At 40.0% G+C, this 20,583-nt stretch overlaps 1 protein-coding gene across 5 annotated transcripts in view; it reads left to right on the top strand.

Moving 5' to 3' along the window:
• Positions 1-13,999, top strand: part of LOC122079245 (5'-deoxynucleotidase hdd1) — a 36,815-nt gene extending 22,816 nt beyond the window's left edge. For 2 of the 5 annotated variants that reach the window (XM_042645533.1, XM_042645532.1), the window contains exons 6-8: positions 12,793-12,829; positions 13,307-13,348; positions 13,463-13,999. In XM_042645533.1, the coding sequence (XP_042501467.1) occupies positions 12,793-12,829; positions 13,307-13,348; positions 13,463-13,542 (159 nt within the window). In that variant the 3' untranslated portion in view covers positions 13,543-13,999. Of the gene's footprint in view, positions 1-888; positions 1,064-12,476; positions 12,764-12,792; positions 12,830-13,306; positions 13,349-13,462 lie in introns of those variants that run through there. The other 3 variants (XR_006140375.1, XM_042645534.1, XM_042645535.1) reach the window with 3 other exon arrangements.
• The last annotated feature ends 6,584 nt before the right edge of the window (positions 14,000-20,583 follow it).

Raw genomic sequence — 20,583 nt, 5'->3', positions numbered from 1 at the left:
GAGATTACAAATTTAGATAACCAATTGTTGATTATTTGAGGTATAGTCTTATTTTAGGGAAATGCTGGATCTGAGTACTTCAGACTTACTGCAGCATATTATGTAGACCTATGGCTCTTAATGGAGGAGCGTGATCATGGTTCTGGGTTTGGGTGATTTTTCTTGTCCAAAAGCAAGCCCATGGCCCAAGGAAGTTTCAAATCTGGAAACCAGGAATTGTGGGGCCCATTGGAGATATTTACGTAGCTTGCAGCTCTGTTTTCCAGATTCTCTAAAACCAAGATTTGTGGGACCCATTTGAAGAGGTTTAAAGCTTTCTTACAGTTTCAAAATTCCAGGAAATATAAAATCTTATCTCCAAGATGCTTGTGGTTACAGGTTTTCTAAATTTTAAGAACCGTATCCTCAGTCCAAGTTGTACGAATTTATTTCCCTATTTATTTATGGTAATAGTGGACTGATTTGGGACACACTCCAAATCAGTCAATGTTAGGAGTTGTTCTTTTTCTGCTTTTTTTTTTTTTCTAGAGTTTGGTTGATTAGGAACACTTCCAAAAGCAGCCTAAGCCTGGGGGAAGTAACTGTCTTTTCCTTATTAATTTAGTTAGTTCGGGATACTGCTACATGAGCCCATTGATTGATAGTTTTAGAGTTGGTTTTATTTTCTGTTTTCTTCTATTTTACACTAGCCCCCCACGATTTTGAATGAATGGATTAAGAATTAGTTAGATTTTAAAGTGATGTAGAGGATGCCAAAAAATAATATTTTATTATGATTGGGATTTAACCTAAGAGAGGGAGCGAATTGTAGATATAATTTGGGCCATCATCTTATCCTTTTATTCAGAATAATGAAATTTTTGCCTGTAATGGCCCTTGCTCCTCAAGAGGGAGCGAGTTGTAGATGGCTGCTGCTCCTGGTGGTAAAACAACTTATATAGCAGCTCTTATGAAGAACACTGGAATAATTTATGCAACTGAGATGAAGGAGCCTAGACTCAAGTCACTCACCAGCACCGTATGGTGCAACAAACACCATAGTTTGTAATTACGATGGGAAGAGGTTAGTTTCCACTTTTATAACTTTTGTGCACTTGGTGGAGTACTTACCGGTTATATAGTTTTGAGAAAATTTTCTACTTTGTTAATGTTAAACTTGTGTGTTGTGTATCTAATTTTCAATGTGGAGTTGTGTGTTGATTACAGAGTTTTCAATGCGGAATTGTGTGTCTTTCGTGCTTAGTGGGGTTGTCAAGAATTTGTTATTTCATTCCTCCTTTCATAAAAGTAGGTTGGGTGATGGATTTTCTTGGTGATGGACGTAACGTATGTAGGGCGCTTTGGCTTGATCGATTTATATGTTACGTTAGGTAGACAACCAATACCTTATTATAGTCTGTCGTTATAAGCCTTTGGCTGATTTGTAGTGGTGCGTTAGGTTGACAACCGGCACTTATTAAAATTAGCTATAACACGTCAATCTTTTTGCATGGATCCTTACGCTTGTCCTTACTTGGAATCTCAATGTAACCGACCCCAGTAAGTTAGGATAAGGTTTTGGATGTTTTTGTTGTTGGGATTGAGCTCTCACCACTCGATTCCAGGCAGAGTATCTAGGCGGTTCCTATCCATGAGCTGCGTACCACTGCAAATATTGTAGCCGCTCCTCTGAATGCACCACATATGAGTCCCATAACATGTTTTGGGCCCAATTGTTTTGGAAGTATGACTGCCCATCTATAAGACTCATCATCAACATCTCGTAGGTATCCCAACTAGGGAAAGACTAACTCAAACTGATAGGATGTGGAGGTGGTACTCATAGTAGTGATGGATACCAAAGATGCTATTAACAAAAGATGACCACCACCTGAACTACTCTCCTATCCAAACGAAGTAGAAGATCTACCATACTGTCCATATCCACCACTATATCCAAATGAACCGGTGCTGTTGAAGGATGGTCCACCGGTATATACACCATACGGTGGATATCCATAATGCAGTGCAGCTGATCAGACACTCTCAAAGCCACTATCACCATGATGTACTGGACTAGGCTCGAGTTAATGAATTCTAGTGCACGCAAATGCCCAGATCTTCTACGTTATCCCAAACTCATGGCTTCCATTGTGCCAAACAAACTGGATATATTCATGCTTTGGCCCATACCAGCTGCCTCATCTTCAGGTTCGAACCTACAACGTAATCCTCGAGTATAGCCTCTCTGTTGCCATGAACCGTGATGTTCATCTTGCGTGGCATGGGTGAACTGAGTCTTCCCTATGAATCTGATTGGCAGGTGTTGTGGCACTGGGTCCTGATGCATCCTATCCTCTTGCAAGGCAGCTAATCTATCACTATCATCAGCACCACCACCACCAGCACCACCAGCACCATCATCATCATCATCTTGGCCTTGGGTCTGGTCAAGGGTCTGAATGGAAGACGATGAAGGCAACTGATGCTCTTCTTAATTTCCAGCACCAGGGTGGAACTTAAATCGGCGGGGGGTGTCTTTAGGTGACCTCTGCCCCTCTTCCTACATATATTCATCGACATCAACATCCATTTGTGAAGCAATATGACTGTTAGGATGACCACGAGGCTCATCTAAAAGTGGTTCACCTCGATCTCTAACCTGGCCATAAAGGGGATCTTCATCATTGTCATCCATTTAGAAGGTATCAGAAAAAGCTCGATTGGGCTAGTGTCATTCTCCATGCCAAGGCGTATGTGTTATTCTTTTAATCTCATTTTATAATGCACATACACCAGGTCTGACAGCTGCTCAACACCCAATCAGTTTTGTCTCTTGGATTGTATGAGGTTGAAAGCACTCCAATTGCTCTCGCATCCAATGGTGGAACATGTCTGGGATAGCATTTTAATTGTTACTTTGGACAAGTTGGGTGTCTCTTCCATATTGCACCCACCATTCAGTTGCATAAACCATAAAAGACTGCTAGGTGATGCCGTGATTGTGTATATCTAAATGTGAATGAAAAGAATAAGGTCATTGGTCAACCGCCAATAGTGCCTTCTCGACCCGCAACAATAGTTGCCGAACCAAAACTCCTACTACCATCCATGAAGGCTTTCATCTGTATTCATGCAATTGTTTGGTACCAATGTTAGAAACTTAGCATTAGTATCCTAAATTAATAATTACATCATTTATTAACCACCACACTCACCTCTGTGTTGATAATATTTTGTGTCGTTGGATTTGTCCAAAGCTTCTCTACCATCACGTGAATTGCATCTATGAGATCAGTTTTCAATGCAAGCCTATGCTTGCATTGGTACTTGGGGTATAGATAGAGTATGCTAAAGAAGTGAAAATAAATAATACAAAACAATGAGTAAGCAAAAGTATGTCAAAATTTATAAGTTCAAGTAAGGTGAATAAAGTAAAACTAACCAGCCTATGTAGAAGATGCATGAGGTGCAGTCATTGATTATGGCAAGGAACTTCTTGTTATCCTTTCTGCACACCGCCTCCACCTCCATCTTCATCATTTCTATCGCTGCCCATATGATTGGTAAGGTGTTTTTCTTCTGTGAGTTGACCAACCTCAAGACATTGACGATTGGGTCTAATATCCTCACCACCTTCTTGAGGTCATCCTAAAATTTTCACTAGCAATAGTTTCCTGAGCCATTTTTCCTCCCTGAAAATTAAACTCCTCCCAATCAAACCATTCCTTGAAGCGAAAATGGACCTAAGCCTAGACTTCTTCGTCTTAAAGCTCTTTCACGCCATATATTTTGTTGTGAATCTCGTCAACCCTGGCCTTACCAAGTCACCACCACATTTGTTCCTCAATAAATGTAGAGCAAATCCATGGTTGTATACATAGGTAGTCACCTACCTTACTTTGTCAACAACACTTCATACAAGCTTCAAATTCCCTAGCTTTCTTGAAATTGCTCCCATTATCAGTGCAACCTGAACCACATTCTGTACTACAACATCCTTAACCACCTCTTTCAACAGCTTGTAAATGTATTTTACATTCTTCTTTCTCACTAGATGCATCAACTGACTTGAGGAAGACAATCCTTCCATCACAATTTATCATGAAATTGATGATGGACAGTTTAGTGGGTCCAGTCCATCCGTCACACATCACAGTCACTCCATAGTTTTTCCATATGGGCTTTAGTTCCTCAATGTAATCCACCAACTCTTGTTTCTACTTGGGAAAATAAACATTGACATCTTATATGCATTGGCCCCTTCACATTTGGCACAACCCTACCAATCTCATCCAACATGTTTTGATAATATGATCCTGTGGTGACATTGGCTGGGATTCTATGATAGAAAGGCCACTTGGACAAAGCTATTCCCAGTGCCTCCTTTACACTGGTCCACACCAGTTTGAGATTTAATTATCTTGAGTTCGGCTTTAGAAATAGCGTAGGATCAGCCTGAAGGAGCTCAACATTACAGTTACGAGCTAGTGGTGGTGGTGGGTGTTGGATGGGATAATGACTTGTATCTAATATGACACTAGCCCTCTTTATTTATAACAATCGAGAGAAGGTTCTAGAGAATTGCGAAGACCATTAAACCCCTTATAGTCCGTTTGGTAACTTACACTTTCCTTAAAACCCATAAAACCCATTATTGCAACACTCCCCCTCAAGTTGGTGCATAGATATCACATATACACAACTTGCATATAATGTGATGAAACATCTTACTACTAAGACCTTTAGTAAATACATCAGGCAGTTCACTACTGGGAACAAAAGGCATAGTGATAAGGCCCATATTCAGCTTTTCTTTGATGAAGTGTTGATCGATCTCCACATGGTTGGTTCGATCATGCTGGATAGGGTTGTGTGCAATGATAATGGTAGATTTGCTATCACAAAAGAGCTTCATAGGAAGGGTAGCAGGAACAACCAAATCAGTGAGAAGACCATGAAGCCATAAGAGCTCACAAATGCCATGTGCCATAGCACAAAACTTTGCTTAGGCATTTGAACAGGTAACCACGGCTTACTTCTTGCTTTGCCATGTAACAAGGTTACCACTAACAAAGGTGCAATAACCAGTATTAGACCTACGGTCATTAGGGGAACTTGGCCAATCAGAATCTATGAAGGCCTCCACCCTAAGGTGATCATGAGGAGAAAAAATGGTGCCATGTCCTGGAGCAGATTTCAAGTACCGGAGAATACGCAACACAACTTCCATGTGAGTCGAGTAGGGACATGTATGTACTGACTAACTAGGCTAACGGAAAATGCTATGTCAGGGCGTGTATGAGGGAAACCACCTCACTAATCTCTAATATCTCCACTTATCCATGGGATCACCTTCTTTGCTACTCAGGTGACCATTAAACTTCAATAGAATTGTCTGTAGGCTTACACCCCAATATGCCTGTCTCAGAGAGAAGATTAAGCACATACTTCTGTTGGGACAAGTAGATCCCACGAGAAGAGGAAGTAACGAAGTTGTCGTAGATCTTTGATTTTAAATAGTCAAATTCCTCACTCAAGTATCTCTTGAGGCGAGAGATTTCTGCCAGATCATCACTAATAACAATAATATCATCTACATAGACTATTAAGATAGCAATCTTCCCGCCAGATCTCTTGATGAACAGAGTGTGGTCTGCATTGCTTTGAGAGTAACCTGTAGCAACCATAGCCTTATGAAAATGTTCGAACCAAGCACGAGGAGATTGCTTCAGCCCATACAGAGCACGCTTCAGCTTGCATACCTTCCTTTGGGTTTTGGAGCAAGTGAACTCAGGAAGAATGTCCATATACACTTCCTCAAGTTCCCCATGAAGGAAGGCATTCTTCACATCTAACTGCTAGAGAAGTTGGCGGCACAAGCCAAGATAACACGAATTGTGTTCATCTTAGCAACTGGAGCAAAAGTCTCCTGGTAGTCAATCCCATAAGTTTTGTGAAGCTTTTGGCAACAAGTCTGGCCTTGTACCAATCCACTGTACCATCAACCTTCTGTTTTACTGCGAAGACCCACTTGTACTCAACTGTCTTCTATTTTGAGGGAAGACACCAAATCCTATGTGTCATTCTTCTTCAGAGCCAGCATTTCTTCAACAATAGCTGCTTGCCATTGTGAGTCTGTACTCCCTTCCTGCCAGGTATAAGGAATGGACACAAAGAAAGAGAAGACACAAAACTATAGTAGGAAAGAGAAAGTGAGTCATAAGAAATAGTTTTAGTAATAAGATATAAAGTAGAAGACCTAATGCCTTTACGAACAGCAAGAGGCAACTCAAGAGACTGATCAATAGAAGGAGAAAGAGAATTACCTAGGTCCAAGGGGACAAGATCAGGCTCGAGAGGAGACAACTCGCATAGTAGGGTAGATGCTGGATGTGTAGTGGTCTGAGTCTGCTCTCTGCGACCATTCACATGTATCTTCGGCTAAGGCGAAGTAGGAGTGTCACTCTCCCCCTGAAACGAGATACTAGTAGGAATAGCAATTTCAAGAGACGGCGACACATCTTCCACAATGGAAGGAGACCCCCTGAAGAGGTGTCATAGTGTAGTATGACGCAAATTTATGAAAAACAACATCCCATTGTCACAAACCGACGCCGAGTAGGAGGATGAAAACATCGATAACCTTTTTTAGTAGGAGCATACCCCAGAAAAATGCATCGGAGACCACGAAGATCAAACTTTCCATGACGATGATGATCGCGAGCATAGCAAACACTACCGAATACCTTATGAGGAATAGGAAAAGTAGCGGGACATTGGAGAAGATCTAGAGAGGAGCGGAATGCATGGACTTGAGAAGGCATTCGGTTGATTTAAAAGGCAGTAGTGAGAATTACGTCGCTCCAGTACTGGGGAGGAACATGCATCTCAAACATAAAAGAGCTGCCTCACAAAGGTGGCGATTCTTCCGCTCAACAACCCCATTTTGAGCCGGAGTATCCACACTAGTCTGATGAATCATCCCATGATCGGAAAGGTAAGCTTGAAAGGACCCTTCAAAGTATTCACAACAATTATCGCTTCGAAGGATCTTAATGGTAGCACCGAACTGAGTCTGAACTATGCGATGGAATTGCTGAAGGCAACAAAAGGTCTCGCCCTTGGTCGCATCAGATAAACCCTAGTAGTCTGAGAATGTCAATCAATCAAAGAGAGAAACCACCGATAATCATTGACAGACGTAGCGGGATGGACCCCAAATATCAAAATGTATCAATGAAAAGGAGTGACATTTTCATTTTCTGATATAGAATAAGTGATTTGAGTTTGTTTGGTTAAAACACATGCTTCACAAAAAAGCTGACTCGAATTACAATTTTTAAAGAAAGGAAAACTCTAGCTGAAGTTCACAAAAGGGGGATGTCCCAACTGACGATGCCACTGCAGTAACTCAGAGATGGGAGGTGACGTAGAAGATGTTTGAAGAGCTTGACCAGAGACCAATGCCGAGTCATCATGAAGCAGATATAGACCACTATGTACCCTACCAGAGCCAATCATTGCCCTTATCACCAGATCCTGAAAAACACAATGAGACGGGAAAAATGTGACTTTGCAATTAAGACTGGAAGTAAGACTACTAATGGACAGAAGGTTAGTGGGAAAATAAGGAACATGCAATACAGTAGAAAGGGATAAAGAAGGGGTACAGCTAACAAACCCCTTTCCCAGAATAGTGGAATAAGTCTCATTAGCCAATTTGACCTTACCATTACCAAGACAAGTAGTGTACTATGAAAAAAGAGGCAAGCAACCTGTCATATCATCAGAAGCCCCCAGAATCTATAATCTAAGGGGTAAAAGGGACAGACATAGTATGGCCACAAAAGGAGATACCTGACCCAGAAGGGGTGGAATGAGCAGAGTTTGCAGTGGCTGGTGCAGAAGTCTGGACGTGTCAAGAGGCACCAGAGGGCAGTAAGCTCATCAGATGATAGTGTGGCTATTGGAGTACTAAGAGCAGAGTCAGAGTCAGGGCTCTCAGTATGGTTGGCCTGCCCAAAAGTACCGGCACGACCATTCCCTCGCATTTTTTTAGATGTATCAATAGGACGGCCATGAAGCTTCCAATAATGCTCTTTTGTGTGACGCTCCTTCCCACAGTAATCGTACTTCACTGGAGCCCTGGTAGAGGAGTCATCAAACTGTGGGGCTGCACTAAGGGACTAAGTGCCAGAGGCAAGTGCAGATCTCTCAATAGGGGTGGTGGCTTATTGTGGAAGCATAGTGGTATGTCGACTGTCCTCAAGTTGGATCATAGCATATGCTTGATCTAAGGTAGGAAAGGGGGTACGACTCAAAACCTGGGACTGCAGCTGGTCAAACTCCACATTCAGACCTATCAAAAAGTCATAGACCCTGATCTTATCCTCTCGCTTATGAAAATTGGTGACATCTTCAGGGGTGGAAGGAGTATACTCCTTATAGAAATCCAACTCAGTCCGTGTCCGTAACTCATAGTAGTACTATGAAAGAATGAGCCCTCTTTGCCTCAGATCACGAACCTTCTGGTGAAGCTTAAAGACCTAAGCATCATTCCTTTCTTGGGAATTGATATCGTGGACAGACTTCCAGATCTTTGCAGCGGAGTCAAGGAGAAGGTGAAAGCTGTGGTGACGTGGAGTTGACAAGGAAGGCCATAACCAGAGAGTTGGCGTATTCCCACTTGTCAATCTTAGGACCGGTAGTCTGACGCTTCGTGGTTCCAGTGATGTACCCATAATAGCCACGTGACTTGATGGAGATGCAGACCGAGCGTAACCACAGAAGGTAGTTTGTTCCATCAAGCTTGATAGCACAAGGAAAGGTAGGAAGAGTCGTGGTGTCTCCGCCAGTAGAAGCCGATGAGCTGGTACACATGGTTGCTACTCAAGCGGGCTGTGCAAATAGAAGAGACACTAGCCGGAGATAGAGAAAACACCAAAATAATCAGAAAAGCTACAAAACCCAAAAAATCGATAAAGGGTTAGACCCTGAGAAAAAGATTTTGGGGATAGCTCTAGAACAGAGAAGTCAAACGAAAAAGTGGTTGGTACATATCACTATAAGGATAAGGGGCACTAATAGCAACAAACATCAATACGATCAGAGCATCGAGCGAGGAAAAAGTATCCCGGCAATGGAAAAAACGATTTTAGGGAGAAAACTCTGAAAAAGTGATGAAAAAAAAGTTTTGGGTCTCTCAGATCAATGTAGAAGAGTCTGAGAGCCAAGGGGTAGGATGGATGAAGGCTAGAAACCCTCTTGGTGGTTTAAGAAGCTCCCACCATGGGAGAGAAGTAGATGAAGAGAGATAGAGGGAGGCGCAAATGAAGGAGGCGCTGGGAGAGAGAAATGAGAAAGAGGCAAAGAGGTGGAGAAGAGGGAGAGCCCTTAGGGTTTCAGATCCTATGGCTCTGATACCATGTTGAACGGGGTAATGACTTGTATCTAATATGACACTAGCCCTCTTTATTTATAATAATGGAGAGAAGATTCTAGAGAATTACAAAGACCATTAAACCCCTTAGGGTCCATTTGGTAACTGACACTTTCCCTAAAGGCTAAAACCATAAAACCCATTATCATAACAGTGGGGGTGGGGCTTGGTCCCTCACACTCTGGGACCTTCTCAATGGAACCTCATACTCTCTATGTCTCAACCTCCTCCTCCTCCTCTGTGGCTCAAGGTCTTCTTCAGCTTGTCTAGATGAACCAACTCCCTAGCCCTCTGGAACACGTCTTTCCTCATCAATAGTAACAGGGCTCTTCTCACTACCTTTGCCCTCCTCATTTGTTCATCCTCTTGTGTTATTTCTACATCATCCAAGTCCGACTCATCACTGCCATACTCTTACTCCCCCAACTCTAGCTATGTCTCTAGAAAAGCTTCATCAAATTCTTCTCTAACTGCCCTCTTTTCCTTCTCTCTTAGATGCTCTATCATATTCCTCTTTATCTCATTAGAAATGTTAGGACAGCCCAATACATTTCTGTCCCCACCAACAGGATGCCACTTTAGTCTAGTGCGCCCCCCCCCCCCCCCCCCCCCACCCACCCACCCAATTTTTTTGTGACAATAATCATATTCTGATTTCCTCTTAATGTCTCCCATGAAGCCATTCAGTGTCCCCCACCTTTGTCAGCCATTATGGAATCCTAATAACCTTGGTGCCAACAATGTTCCAACAAAAAAGAGTGATTATTGACATACACACATCAATTGTGGCTCATAAAAATAATTAAAGGTTATTATAAATTCCCCACTGAGCATTATATTTTTTTCCTATTTAAAAATGTTTTTTAAAATTAAATTAGTAATAATTATTTAATTAATAAAAAAAAATTAGTTCAAAAACATCATATTATTAATCACTTTTCATTGTAAATGAATTTCTAACAAAGTCAATAATTTTCTTGATTTTTCAAACCATAACAGAATATTTTTCATAATTATTATTTTTTTAAATAATTTCAGAAAATATTTAATTAATTTTTGGAAAAAAAGGACACCATCATGCCGTAGATCGGCCAATGGTGTTCAACACATATGAAATTGAACCCCTAACATCAAATTTCAACTCTCCTTTTTTCAAATATATGTTGTAGGAAAGTATATTTTATAAAACAGAATTAAAAAATAATTTAACGTGCAAAAAAAAAAAAGTTCTAACTCCATGATTGAATAGATCAGGTCATTCTAAATAACATATAAATATTTGACATCATTCTATTATATTTACAAGTATATTATTAAAAAATGATTTTTGGGGAAAATGGGATTTATCTTTTTGCTCCAATAACCCTTCCTTAAATTAGATGTGCTTTGGTTGTGTAGGATCCAAGTGTAGAATGAAGGTTTGATGGAGAAATCCCCAAATCTTGGCTGATTTCCAAGGTTTTCCACTCCTCACAGTCGAAATCGGGGAGACAAGGTCAAAATTTTGTTGAAATGACTTGTTTCCTGCTTGAAAATCCCTTTTATAAGGGATGGTTGGACCAAACTGGTTGAACCAATCGGTTTGGTCGAAAAGTCCTGATATTTGTCAATATGGCTCAAAACTGGGATTTCGTCTCGGTCTCCTGCGAAATGGTCGAAATTTCGACCATTTCAATCAAAATATTGAACCATGTGCAAGGGAACTTGCAAATGGTTAAAGCAATTGGTGAAGAAATCGCCTACAATGTAAAGAATTTTAAAACCAATGGCTGATCACATCCAATTGTATGGGCTCTTCGTTTGATAAATTGATCTCAGTCGTTGAGCAATGGGTAGAAGAGCAAGAAGAGATGCTGCTGATGGTGGATGGCCAAGTGGCTTCACCTATGGAGGAGTGTAGATTTGTTGTTGTTGTTGTGTGTTGAATTTGTGCCTTCATATTTTAACTTCAACAATGAATTCTGTGTTGCTGATTCGGTGCCGTTGGATCGTGGTCTAATCGTTGACTCTATTAGATCGATGAAAATGGATGTTGACCCTGCATTGAATATCATTCTGTCATACAAAACTTTAGGGTCAGTTTTTTCTAACTAGGTGAGAATAATGAAGAAGCATGGTCACGGTTCTGGTTTTAGGTCAGTTTTCTGGTTCATAACCAAGCCCATGGCCCAGCCCAAACCAACCTCGGGTTTGAGCTTCCCCAACCTGAACCCAACCCAATCAGAACTATTGAAGCCCTTTGTGGGGCTCAAGCTCGAACTCGGGCCGGATTTCCTTTTTCTAATGGGAAGAGAAAACCATATCATGACTTTACATTCATTCATCTTTTTTATTCATTATTTAACTCTTCTTGTTTGCTTTTGTAAAAGTAAGTCATATGATTGATAACTGTCTAATTGTTGTATAACTAATATAATTGAATATGCTGTAGTATTTCTAAGATCTATTGTAATAATCTATACGATGTTTTGCATTATTGCATCTATGTATGTGTGTCATATCATTGATATATTTACATAAAGGGCTTGGAATTTTTTATGGGTCTTTTGTTTGGCTCGAGCCTGGGCTCGGGCTTGGGCTCAGGCTCAGATGGGTTTTAGGTTACCAAGGCATCAACCCAGGCTCAACCGAACTCGGGTTTTAATTTTTCAGCCCAGCCCAAGCCCAAGCCCAGGCCAAACAGACACAAGCCCAACCTTGTGTTTTGTTCGGGTTGGGCTCAGGTGGGTGTGGGTAAACCTGCCCAAGTGCCCTCTAGCAGTGTCCTTCAATCTGAGGCAGAAAAAAATTTCTTGTGGAAATGTTGCTCAATACTGGCATGCCTTTTCTTCCCCTCCCCCCCCCCCCCTTCTCCTTTTTGGCTGTGTTGTCCAGCAAAAACCACAAAATGAAAGATTTTTAACATATTGTAGTCCTAGTGATTTAATGACTTTGTTGACTTGCCAGATGAATTTTATTAGGTCCTACAATTTTGGTATTAGTTTAGTGAGGTTTCTGTGGCATTGATGGTAATATTGCCTGATGATAAGAGTTCATCTGGTGTGTGTCAAACTAGGTTCTGCCACTTACAACTTGGGTACCTTTGCAATAGATCCTTTAGCAGTCTTGTGCTGTTTCCCTTAATCAGTTAATCCAATCTATGCTCACTGCTGGAAATGAAATTGATGGTATGGATCATTTTATTTTATTTGTTTTATTATTATTATTATTAATTTTTTTTTATGTATGGACACCCATTGCCCAGCAGATAGATTTGATTTGTAGTTTTATAGCGTTTTCTATTGTTTGGTGTCTTCCTTGTAAATAAGGTACAAGTTTGTATTGAGTGATGTCCAGCAGAAGCTTTCTAACAATTGCTCATTCTCAACCAGGTTGAAATGATTCTGCAAGCACTCGAATACGAAATGGGTAAGCTTTTGGTTCTTAAAACAATTTCATGTCCTTATGCTTCAAGACTAAGAGTTATGCTAGAACTGGGGACCAGAGGATTATATTGACTATAACATTTGACTGCTCTAGATAAAATTGTATGTGTTAGTTACCTTTATATGCTTCAGTGGTATGATGCTGTTGTTCAATGTGTATTGGTAATTGTCTGAAGACTACATTCCATGGATGTCTGAAGTTGTATCTATTGATTTTTTTCATCATATATTTTCAAATTTTGGTTTGTACTATTTATGCCATCTGTTTGGCATTCCTGTAGTAAGTTTACTACTGTACCATTAAAGTAATTCTCTGTTTGGCATACCTGTAAGACAAGAGTGGCGCTATTTTCCGTGGCCATAAGTGGAGGATAGGTGTACAAGTAGTTATCTGTTTGGCATACCTATCGTAAGTGTATGTTATTTTTTCATCCCTAATGGTAGTTTTTCCATGTGGCAGAGCATGGGAAGGTCCTTGATGAATTTTTTCTCTCTACAGCAGGTACCTCAACTTTCATTAAGTACATTTAGTGGTCTGTACTGGTTCAGCTATCATTTTTTTCCCCCACCCCTCATTCCAGCACCTGAAGTTGTATTGTCTGTTATTGCCTTGTAGGGAAGTTCCAAACAGAGGTAGGAAAGAAATGGGCAGCTGAGATCACAAGAAGAAGAAATTCGAGGTTGGGCAATAGGTGAACTGATCTTATGTTCCAAGCCATTCATCTTTTCTCAATCAGATGAAGACCACCTATCTTGTGTGGATTTATAACTGACCCAGCTTAAGTGTCTGCCATTTTTTTAGCGGACTTTATTACAACTGCATGAGGGTTGAGTATTTATAGAAAAATATGTATAACCCTCTCAAAAACAGAAAAACCTGACCCTTAACCTTAGGAGAGTCCAACCTGTTGATCCCATGGTTGGCCCATGCTCTCAATATATGACATGTTACAATAAAACTTTGAACTGAAGGAAAATGTTATTTTGGATACTATGGGCAAACCTTGAAGCCATTAGATTTATATCTTTACAAGCCGTGCTGGGTGTATTCTGGGTAAATCAACTCTGCTTGTAACCCAAGCCTGTAAATCTGAGCTTAAACGTAAGCCTTATATTTATAGCATAGTATTATATACAGAAATTCTTATTCCTACATTGTGAGATGAATCTTGGATTGTTATTGTTACTAGTGTTATGCAGGTTATATAAGTTCTAATGTGACAGGTACTAGGGTTTTTCAGATTCATTGCCATGAACAGAATTATCAGCCCGGCAAAACCATGTGGGCAGTTGTTCTACCAAACTGAGCTGAAAATGAGAAATCCCATGCCTGAGTTTGGGGTTGGAATTAACTAATGGGCGACTTTGTGAATGAGAGCCCAAGGCTTCCAAGTGGAAAACTTGAGTGAGCTTTAACATTTGTGAAGAGTAACATGGTTTATACCCTCTTACCTTCTAAGATATACAAACTGAATGCTTCATACATAATAATATACTTAGGCTGTGTTTGTTTGCAGGGGAATATGAAGTGGGGTCGTTGAAAGTGCCACCTATGGGTAGTGGGGTTAAACAACAGGAAAGAAGAAGGATGGTAAAACAAGGGAGATAATTGTAAATCCTGCCCCCTTTTAGTTTGGTTATTGTAGGATTTAGGGGAGAGATGCAAGGATCGAGTCGCATTTGACTTGATGATTCGGCGATCTAAATGGAGGTGGAGGATTTGAGGAATGGAGGAAGGAGGCAGCAGGGGTGAACAAGTCAGGGCGATATGGAAGACTCATCCGGTAGACCCTTCTTTCTTCTGCCTCTCATCTTTGGTTTTGCATTTCTAATTCTGCCAAACCCAACTACCCCACTACTGTTACTTCTTTATCTCCGGGCACATGCATTGGCAACTGATATCGTTGGCCAGGACTGACTGTGAGGCAGCCAGAGTAAATGGTGTTGTTACTTCGGTAACCCTTGATTTACAAGTAAGAGAGAAGCAAAAGTGACGGTTATTTACTTCACCTCATCTTCTCTTCAGTCCCATCAAAATAGGTGTCTGTGAGGGCTGGGGTGGGATAAATAAATGTAGGCCAGCAGGAAATATTGACTCATATATGCTTGTCTATCCAATTTTCCACCTTAGGCAATCAAACACTTGTATTTTTCGTATTCTATGGAAAAACCGTACGAGTCTATCACCTTACTATTCCCACCCTACTAAAATCTAGCCATGCAATGGGGCCTTAGTAGAAGTTCAAGGAGAATGGAAGGCGATTCATATATCTCTGGCAAAGAAGGAAGTTGAATTACTCCCAATGCTTACTGTCCCAAATGCTCAAACAGGGTTGGTGTATAGCTTGGGGAACTGCATTTTTTTTTTCACGTGCGCAGAAAGTTCTCTGTTCGTTTTTTTTTTGGTAAGTTCTCTGTTCGTTTAGTTAGCAATGAAGTGAGTCAGAAGTGAAATAAATCAATAAGATTTCACTTTGGCTCAATTTGTTTCAAGATTGTAACTGTACCAGTGTTAGTCGGTTGGGCCTAATTTGGCTTCTCCACTTTAGAATCTTGCACCTTGAATGGCTCCTTGAAGTAATCAGTCCTTATATGTTAGGCATGGTCTCAGTTTTATACAGTCGATCCGGTACTAGTCTTTAATCTGGCAAAATGGACTTTAGGTGAGGTTTAAACTGGTAAATGACAAATCAGGCTCTAAACAGACTATTTTCGAGCCTTAAACATGCAATTGCCAAGCTTAGATAACGGATTTTAACCATGGCGGGGCTATTAATCGATTGGTCTCGATCGGACACCCTTTGGGTAGCATAGTTGCACTGTAAACGACCTATTAATAAATGTGCTGAGCCATTTTGAGCTTTTAAGTTGGTCTCATGGACCTGCCGGGCTGGGCTTTTGATTTATATCCCTAAGTTGTAAGGCTATAGCCTCTATGCTGCCTGTACAGCTAAATCATTCATTTTTCTTCCACCAAAAGCTAAATCATCCTTGTAAAATGTTTAAAGATATATCAGTGTTTGTGTAAGGCATATCTTATGTGCTTTGGGTGGGAGTTGAGATTTTCTGGTTGGGTTGTTTGACTTTGACCGTCTGACCGTTCAAGCTCCACCACCCACCGTTCCTCCCTCTTGTTATGTAGTATATTGGGAGGGCTAGGGCCCCAAGTCCAGACGGTGTTTCCTTAATTGCTTTTTGGATACATTGAATTTGAGTAGGAGTGTCAATTTGGAACTGGAATTAGGAAACGGACTGGAATCGTTCCATTCATTAGTATGCCATTCTTTCCCTCTGCTTTGATGAAGAAGTTAAAAGAGGATAGATGATTTGATTTTTTTTTTTTTCAAGGGAAAAAGAACCCCGAAAGGCAATGCGGCCCTTGCACCTAAACACTGGGTAGCGAAATGATTGCCTCACTGCCCATGGAAGGGGGAAATCTCACTTTTGTTGATGCTTTTGTTTTGTTCAAATTGATCTTGTGCTAGCATAGTGGTCACGTTGCCTTTCAGAAATCTTATCCTTGCTTTTTTCAGAGGGAAGTGTTTTTTGTGGGGTAATTCAAATCTTTTAATGGGAATTTAGAATTTCAGTTAATCACTTTAAAGTGTAAAGACTAGTAAGCTTATTTACATTTGGACCATATTATGGGAGGGTCCCACTAATTCTCTATTCCAAGGTTTTGTCTTGCTCTCCATCTTTATAAAAAAAAAAAACAATACCCATTACTTACAATTAATTGACAATTCATATAGAGAGAGAGGAGCAAACAAGACTGACAATTGGTCAGGCCTCATCTGGTTTCCCCATTTTAAGATATTGCGTCTTGACTGGTCTGTGTAAGTAATTGATCCCCATATGCTATACATGATCGCATTTTTAAACGGCCAGTCAGGTACTAGGCTTTAATCGGGCTACCAATAATTAGGCTAAGTGAAACTTAGTTGAGTTTCAAACGGGCGAACGACACATATATCTCTAAAAGGGTTATAATCAGAATCTAAATAAGCTATAGTCGGGCTTTAAGCTAAGTAAATTACAGGCTTTGAACAAGCTTTAAGCAGGCTATAAACGAGCTTTAAACATGTCGAGTTATTAATCGATCAGTCTAACCAGACATTTGTCAGGCTGGGCTTGTTATTGACACCCCTAAGTTGTGAGGCTATATAGCCTCTACAGTGCCTGTACAATTAATCATCTATTTTTCTTTCATGAAAAACTAGATCATCCTTGTACATGTTTAAAGATATGCTAGTGTTTATGTAAGGCTTTTATTATTCTTTATCATTTGCCCCCACAAGCGATTCCCATATCCATAGTCTTATGTGCTTCGGGTGGGAGTTGAGACTTTCTCGTTGGTCTGTTTTGACTTTGACCGACTGACCGTTCCAGCTCCACCATGCGCCGTTCCTCCCTCTTGTTACGTAGTATATGGGAGAGCTAGGGCCCCAAGTCCAGACTCCAGACCGTGTTTCTTACTTTATCACCTTAATAGCGTTTTGGTTACATTGAATTTGAGCAGGAGTGTCAATTTGGAACTAGAATTTGTAAACGGATCTCTTGTTACCATGACATTTTTTTTTTCTCTCGGCTTTGATGAACAAGTTAAGAGGATAGGCGATTTGATTTCTTTTGTTAAGAGAAAAAGAACCTGAAAAGCAACATGGCCTTTGCACCTAGATATAAGAGGTGCAAAATGATTGCCCCGTCCCTATGAAAGGGGGAAATCCTAACCATGTCGATGCTTTTGCCTTGCCTTTCAGGGAACCTGTCCTTGCTTTTTAAGGGGGAATTGTTTTTTGTGGGGGAGTATAGCTCCTGAATGTGCATGAGGCCAATGGTAACTCATGAGGAAGCATCAACAAAGGGATCATTTTGTAACGTTAGTCTATGTATAGGCTAGTACCAGTCATTGTATGGGGGTTGGATTAGCGGTTGGGTATTAATCAAAAAACTAGATTAAATAAAGACTAGTTCATGAGTGATCTCCTAATGAGAATTTAGAGCTTCAATTTATAGCCTTCAAGTACGAATGTTACGACCTGATGGTCAAGCAGTCAAAACAACCTCTCGACATTCTCAAGGTAAGGTTGTTTAGTTCTTGCCCCCCTCCCCCCAACCTTGCACATGCAGAAGCCTTGTGCACTAGGTACACTCTTTTTTATTTTTTATGGGAGAATCCTACTTTTACTCTATTTTAGGGGTGGTTCTTGCTCGCCATCTGTATAAAATAAACAACACTCATTAGTTGTAACTAATCGACAATTTGCATAGAGAGGGGAGCAAACAAGAGTGGCAAATAGAGAAAACTTTGAAAAAAAAATTTGACCAAAAGGGAAAAATTAAAGCTTGTGGAATTCTTCTTTAATACAATATGGATCTAGGTATATGTTAATTAGATTCATTATTATATTGTTATATGTGTTCACTGATCCACATTTACCATTTGATGAGGGGTGTAAAGAATATGACTTCCAATTAGTTGATCAGACAGTGGCCCAAGTGGAATCAATCATGACCCAACCCGATCTCCCTAATACCATTTTTTCCCGTGGCTTTGATGAATAAGGTTAGAGGATAGACGCTTTGATTTTTTTTTTTTTTTTTTTTTTTTTTTATATATATATATATATATAGGGATTTCAAATGAAACCTCAGTTGATGAAGTACAGGATTTGTCCAAGCTTTATAAAGAATATGACATCCGATTAGTCGATCAGATAGTGGCCCAAAATAGGTGAATCAATTAGTACCATACCGGCATCACTCATGCCATTTTTTCCCTCGGAAGGACTTGGAAATTTTCAATTAGTGATTCAAATGATTGATTTGTTCAAGCTTTGTAAAGAATATGACCCCTTCTCTCTCTCTCTCTCTCTCTCTCTCTCTCTCTCAATGAACCTTGCTACACACCATACCTTCACCAATTGCGTTGGATAGTTATCGTTGCTGTTTTCAAGTTTTAAAGCTGCAACCAATAGCTTACAATAGCATAACTTAATTGTTGCATCAAGGCTCACCCACTTCTCATTCATATATATATATATATATATATATATATTTATATATATATAAAAGGTGGAAGATTACTGCTAGGTCGCATGGCCCTTGTGTCATAGCCCTTGCACCAACACAAGGGCAAATGGAAGCATGAACGGGGGCATCAACAGGGGTAGATTTTTTGTATTTCTCTATGTTGAGGCACAGGCTACATTCCACCAAGCAACATTTTTATTCCTATATATATATATATATACATATAACAACAACTCAGCCTTATCTCAACTAAGGGCTACCGTCCAATTGATACACGAAATTGATGAAGTTGCTTTGACTATTGAACCATGCCTGTTTGTTGGATTGAATTGGATGATCAGGCCGAGGGAAGGAGCAACGGATGAGCTTTAGCTGATCTACGACCATTGTTGCTCATTAGCATGCACTGATTTACAACCAGCCTGATCTACGACCACCCTCACTCTCCTTTCCCTAATATGAACCTTAAGTCATCAAAGCCTTTCTGACTCGGCCTGGCCTGGTTGCCCTATGCTACTGGCACTTCAAAAGGCGAAACTCTTATCGTAGTTTGGCGATCTAAGGGGCGGACACTTATTATTATCTATAGGCAAAGAAACGAAGAGGCTAGCAAAGCTATGCATGGATCCTTGCCCTCCAATTAACTCTATTCGACGTCATATTTGATACAGGGCCTAAGCTATGTATGTTTTTCCACCACTTCTCCTAAGGTCATTTTAGGTTTGCCCCTAACTCTTTAAGTTTCTTCAATCTGAATCAAATCAATTTTTTACTTTGAGCATCCAAAGGCTACCACTGAACATGGTCATGTCATCCCAAAAGAATTTCTCATAGTTTATCATGTATCGGAGCTACTCCTAATTCAGCTATAATATGATCATTTCTTATTCTATCCTCTCTAGTTTTACTATTCACTTATCTTAACTTCCTCATCTCAATTACACTGAGTTTATAATACTTCTTAATTGTCCAACATTCTGCACTAGTGGTTACGTGGTCACTATGCCAACGGCCAAGCCAATGGGAAGGCACACATGGGCATCCACACAGGGTACAAAGCAGTCTTTCCATATGGCCTTATGAGAGGGCGTGAGGTGTATATATATATATATATATATATCGAAAATGATATATACGCAACACCTTCTATTCATGCCATCTCTACATTCTCTTCTACCCAAAAAATCTCTATAGATCTCTACATTCTATCTCCTCTCATAACTAATACCTGTGGACCCCAATTCTATACTTGCTTTTTTGTTGGTAACTGATGAACACAATAATATGTGAAATCTTAGGGATATAAATATACATTTTGCCCCACTTTGGATAGTACTACTTTTATTTTTGTTTTTTTATTTTTTTGTTTTTTTTGTTTCCAAATCTACAAGAGAAAATGTTTAAAGTGAATCAAGAACTGGTCCAAGCTTGAACTAACTTATCCAAACATAGGACCCACTCATTGGTACCACATCCTCTCTCCTACAAAATCCTGAAGATTATTCTCTCTCCTTGCCACCTCACAAGATCTTGAAGATGCTATGCAGAGATTTCTTTCTGATTTAGTCAAGATTGCAAGATATTGGTTAATATTGCAGGGAATGAATAGAATTTGTTAATTTTGGAAACAGATTCTCTCTTTTCTCACACAATATCTCAAAGAATGAGGATTTTTACTAAGATTTAATTTAATTTAATTTAATT

This window comes from Macadamia integrifolia, chromosome 5 (genome assembly GCF_013358625.1).
Source record: "Macadamia integrifolia cultivar HAES 741 chromosome 5, SCU_Mint_v3, whole genome shotgun sequence".
NCBI classification, from domain to species: Eukaryota; Viridiplantae; Streptophyta; class Magnoliopsida; order Proteales; family Proteaceae; genus Macadamia; species Macadamia integrifolia.
Note: the sequence above shows the minus strand (reverse complement) of the source record. Positions and strands in the feature narration are given on the sequence as shown.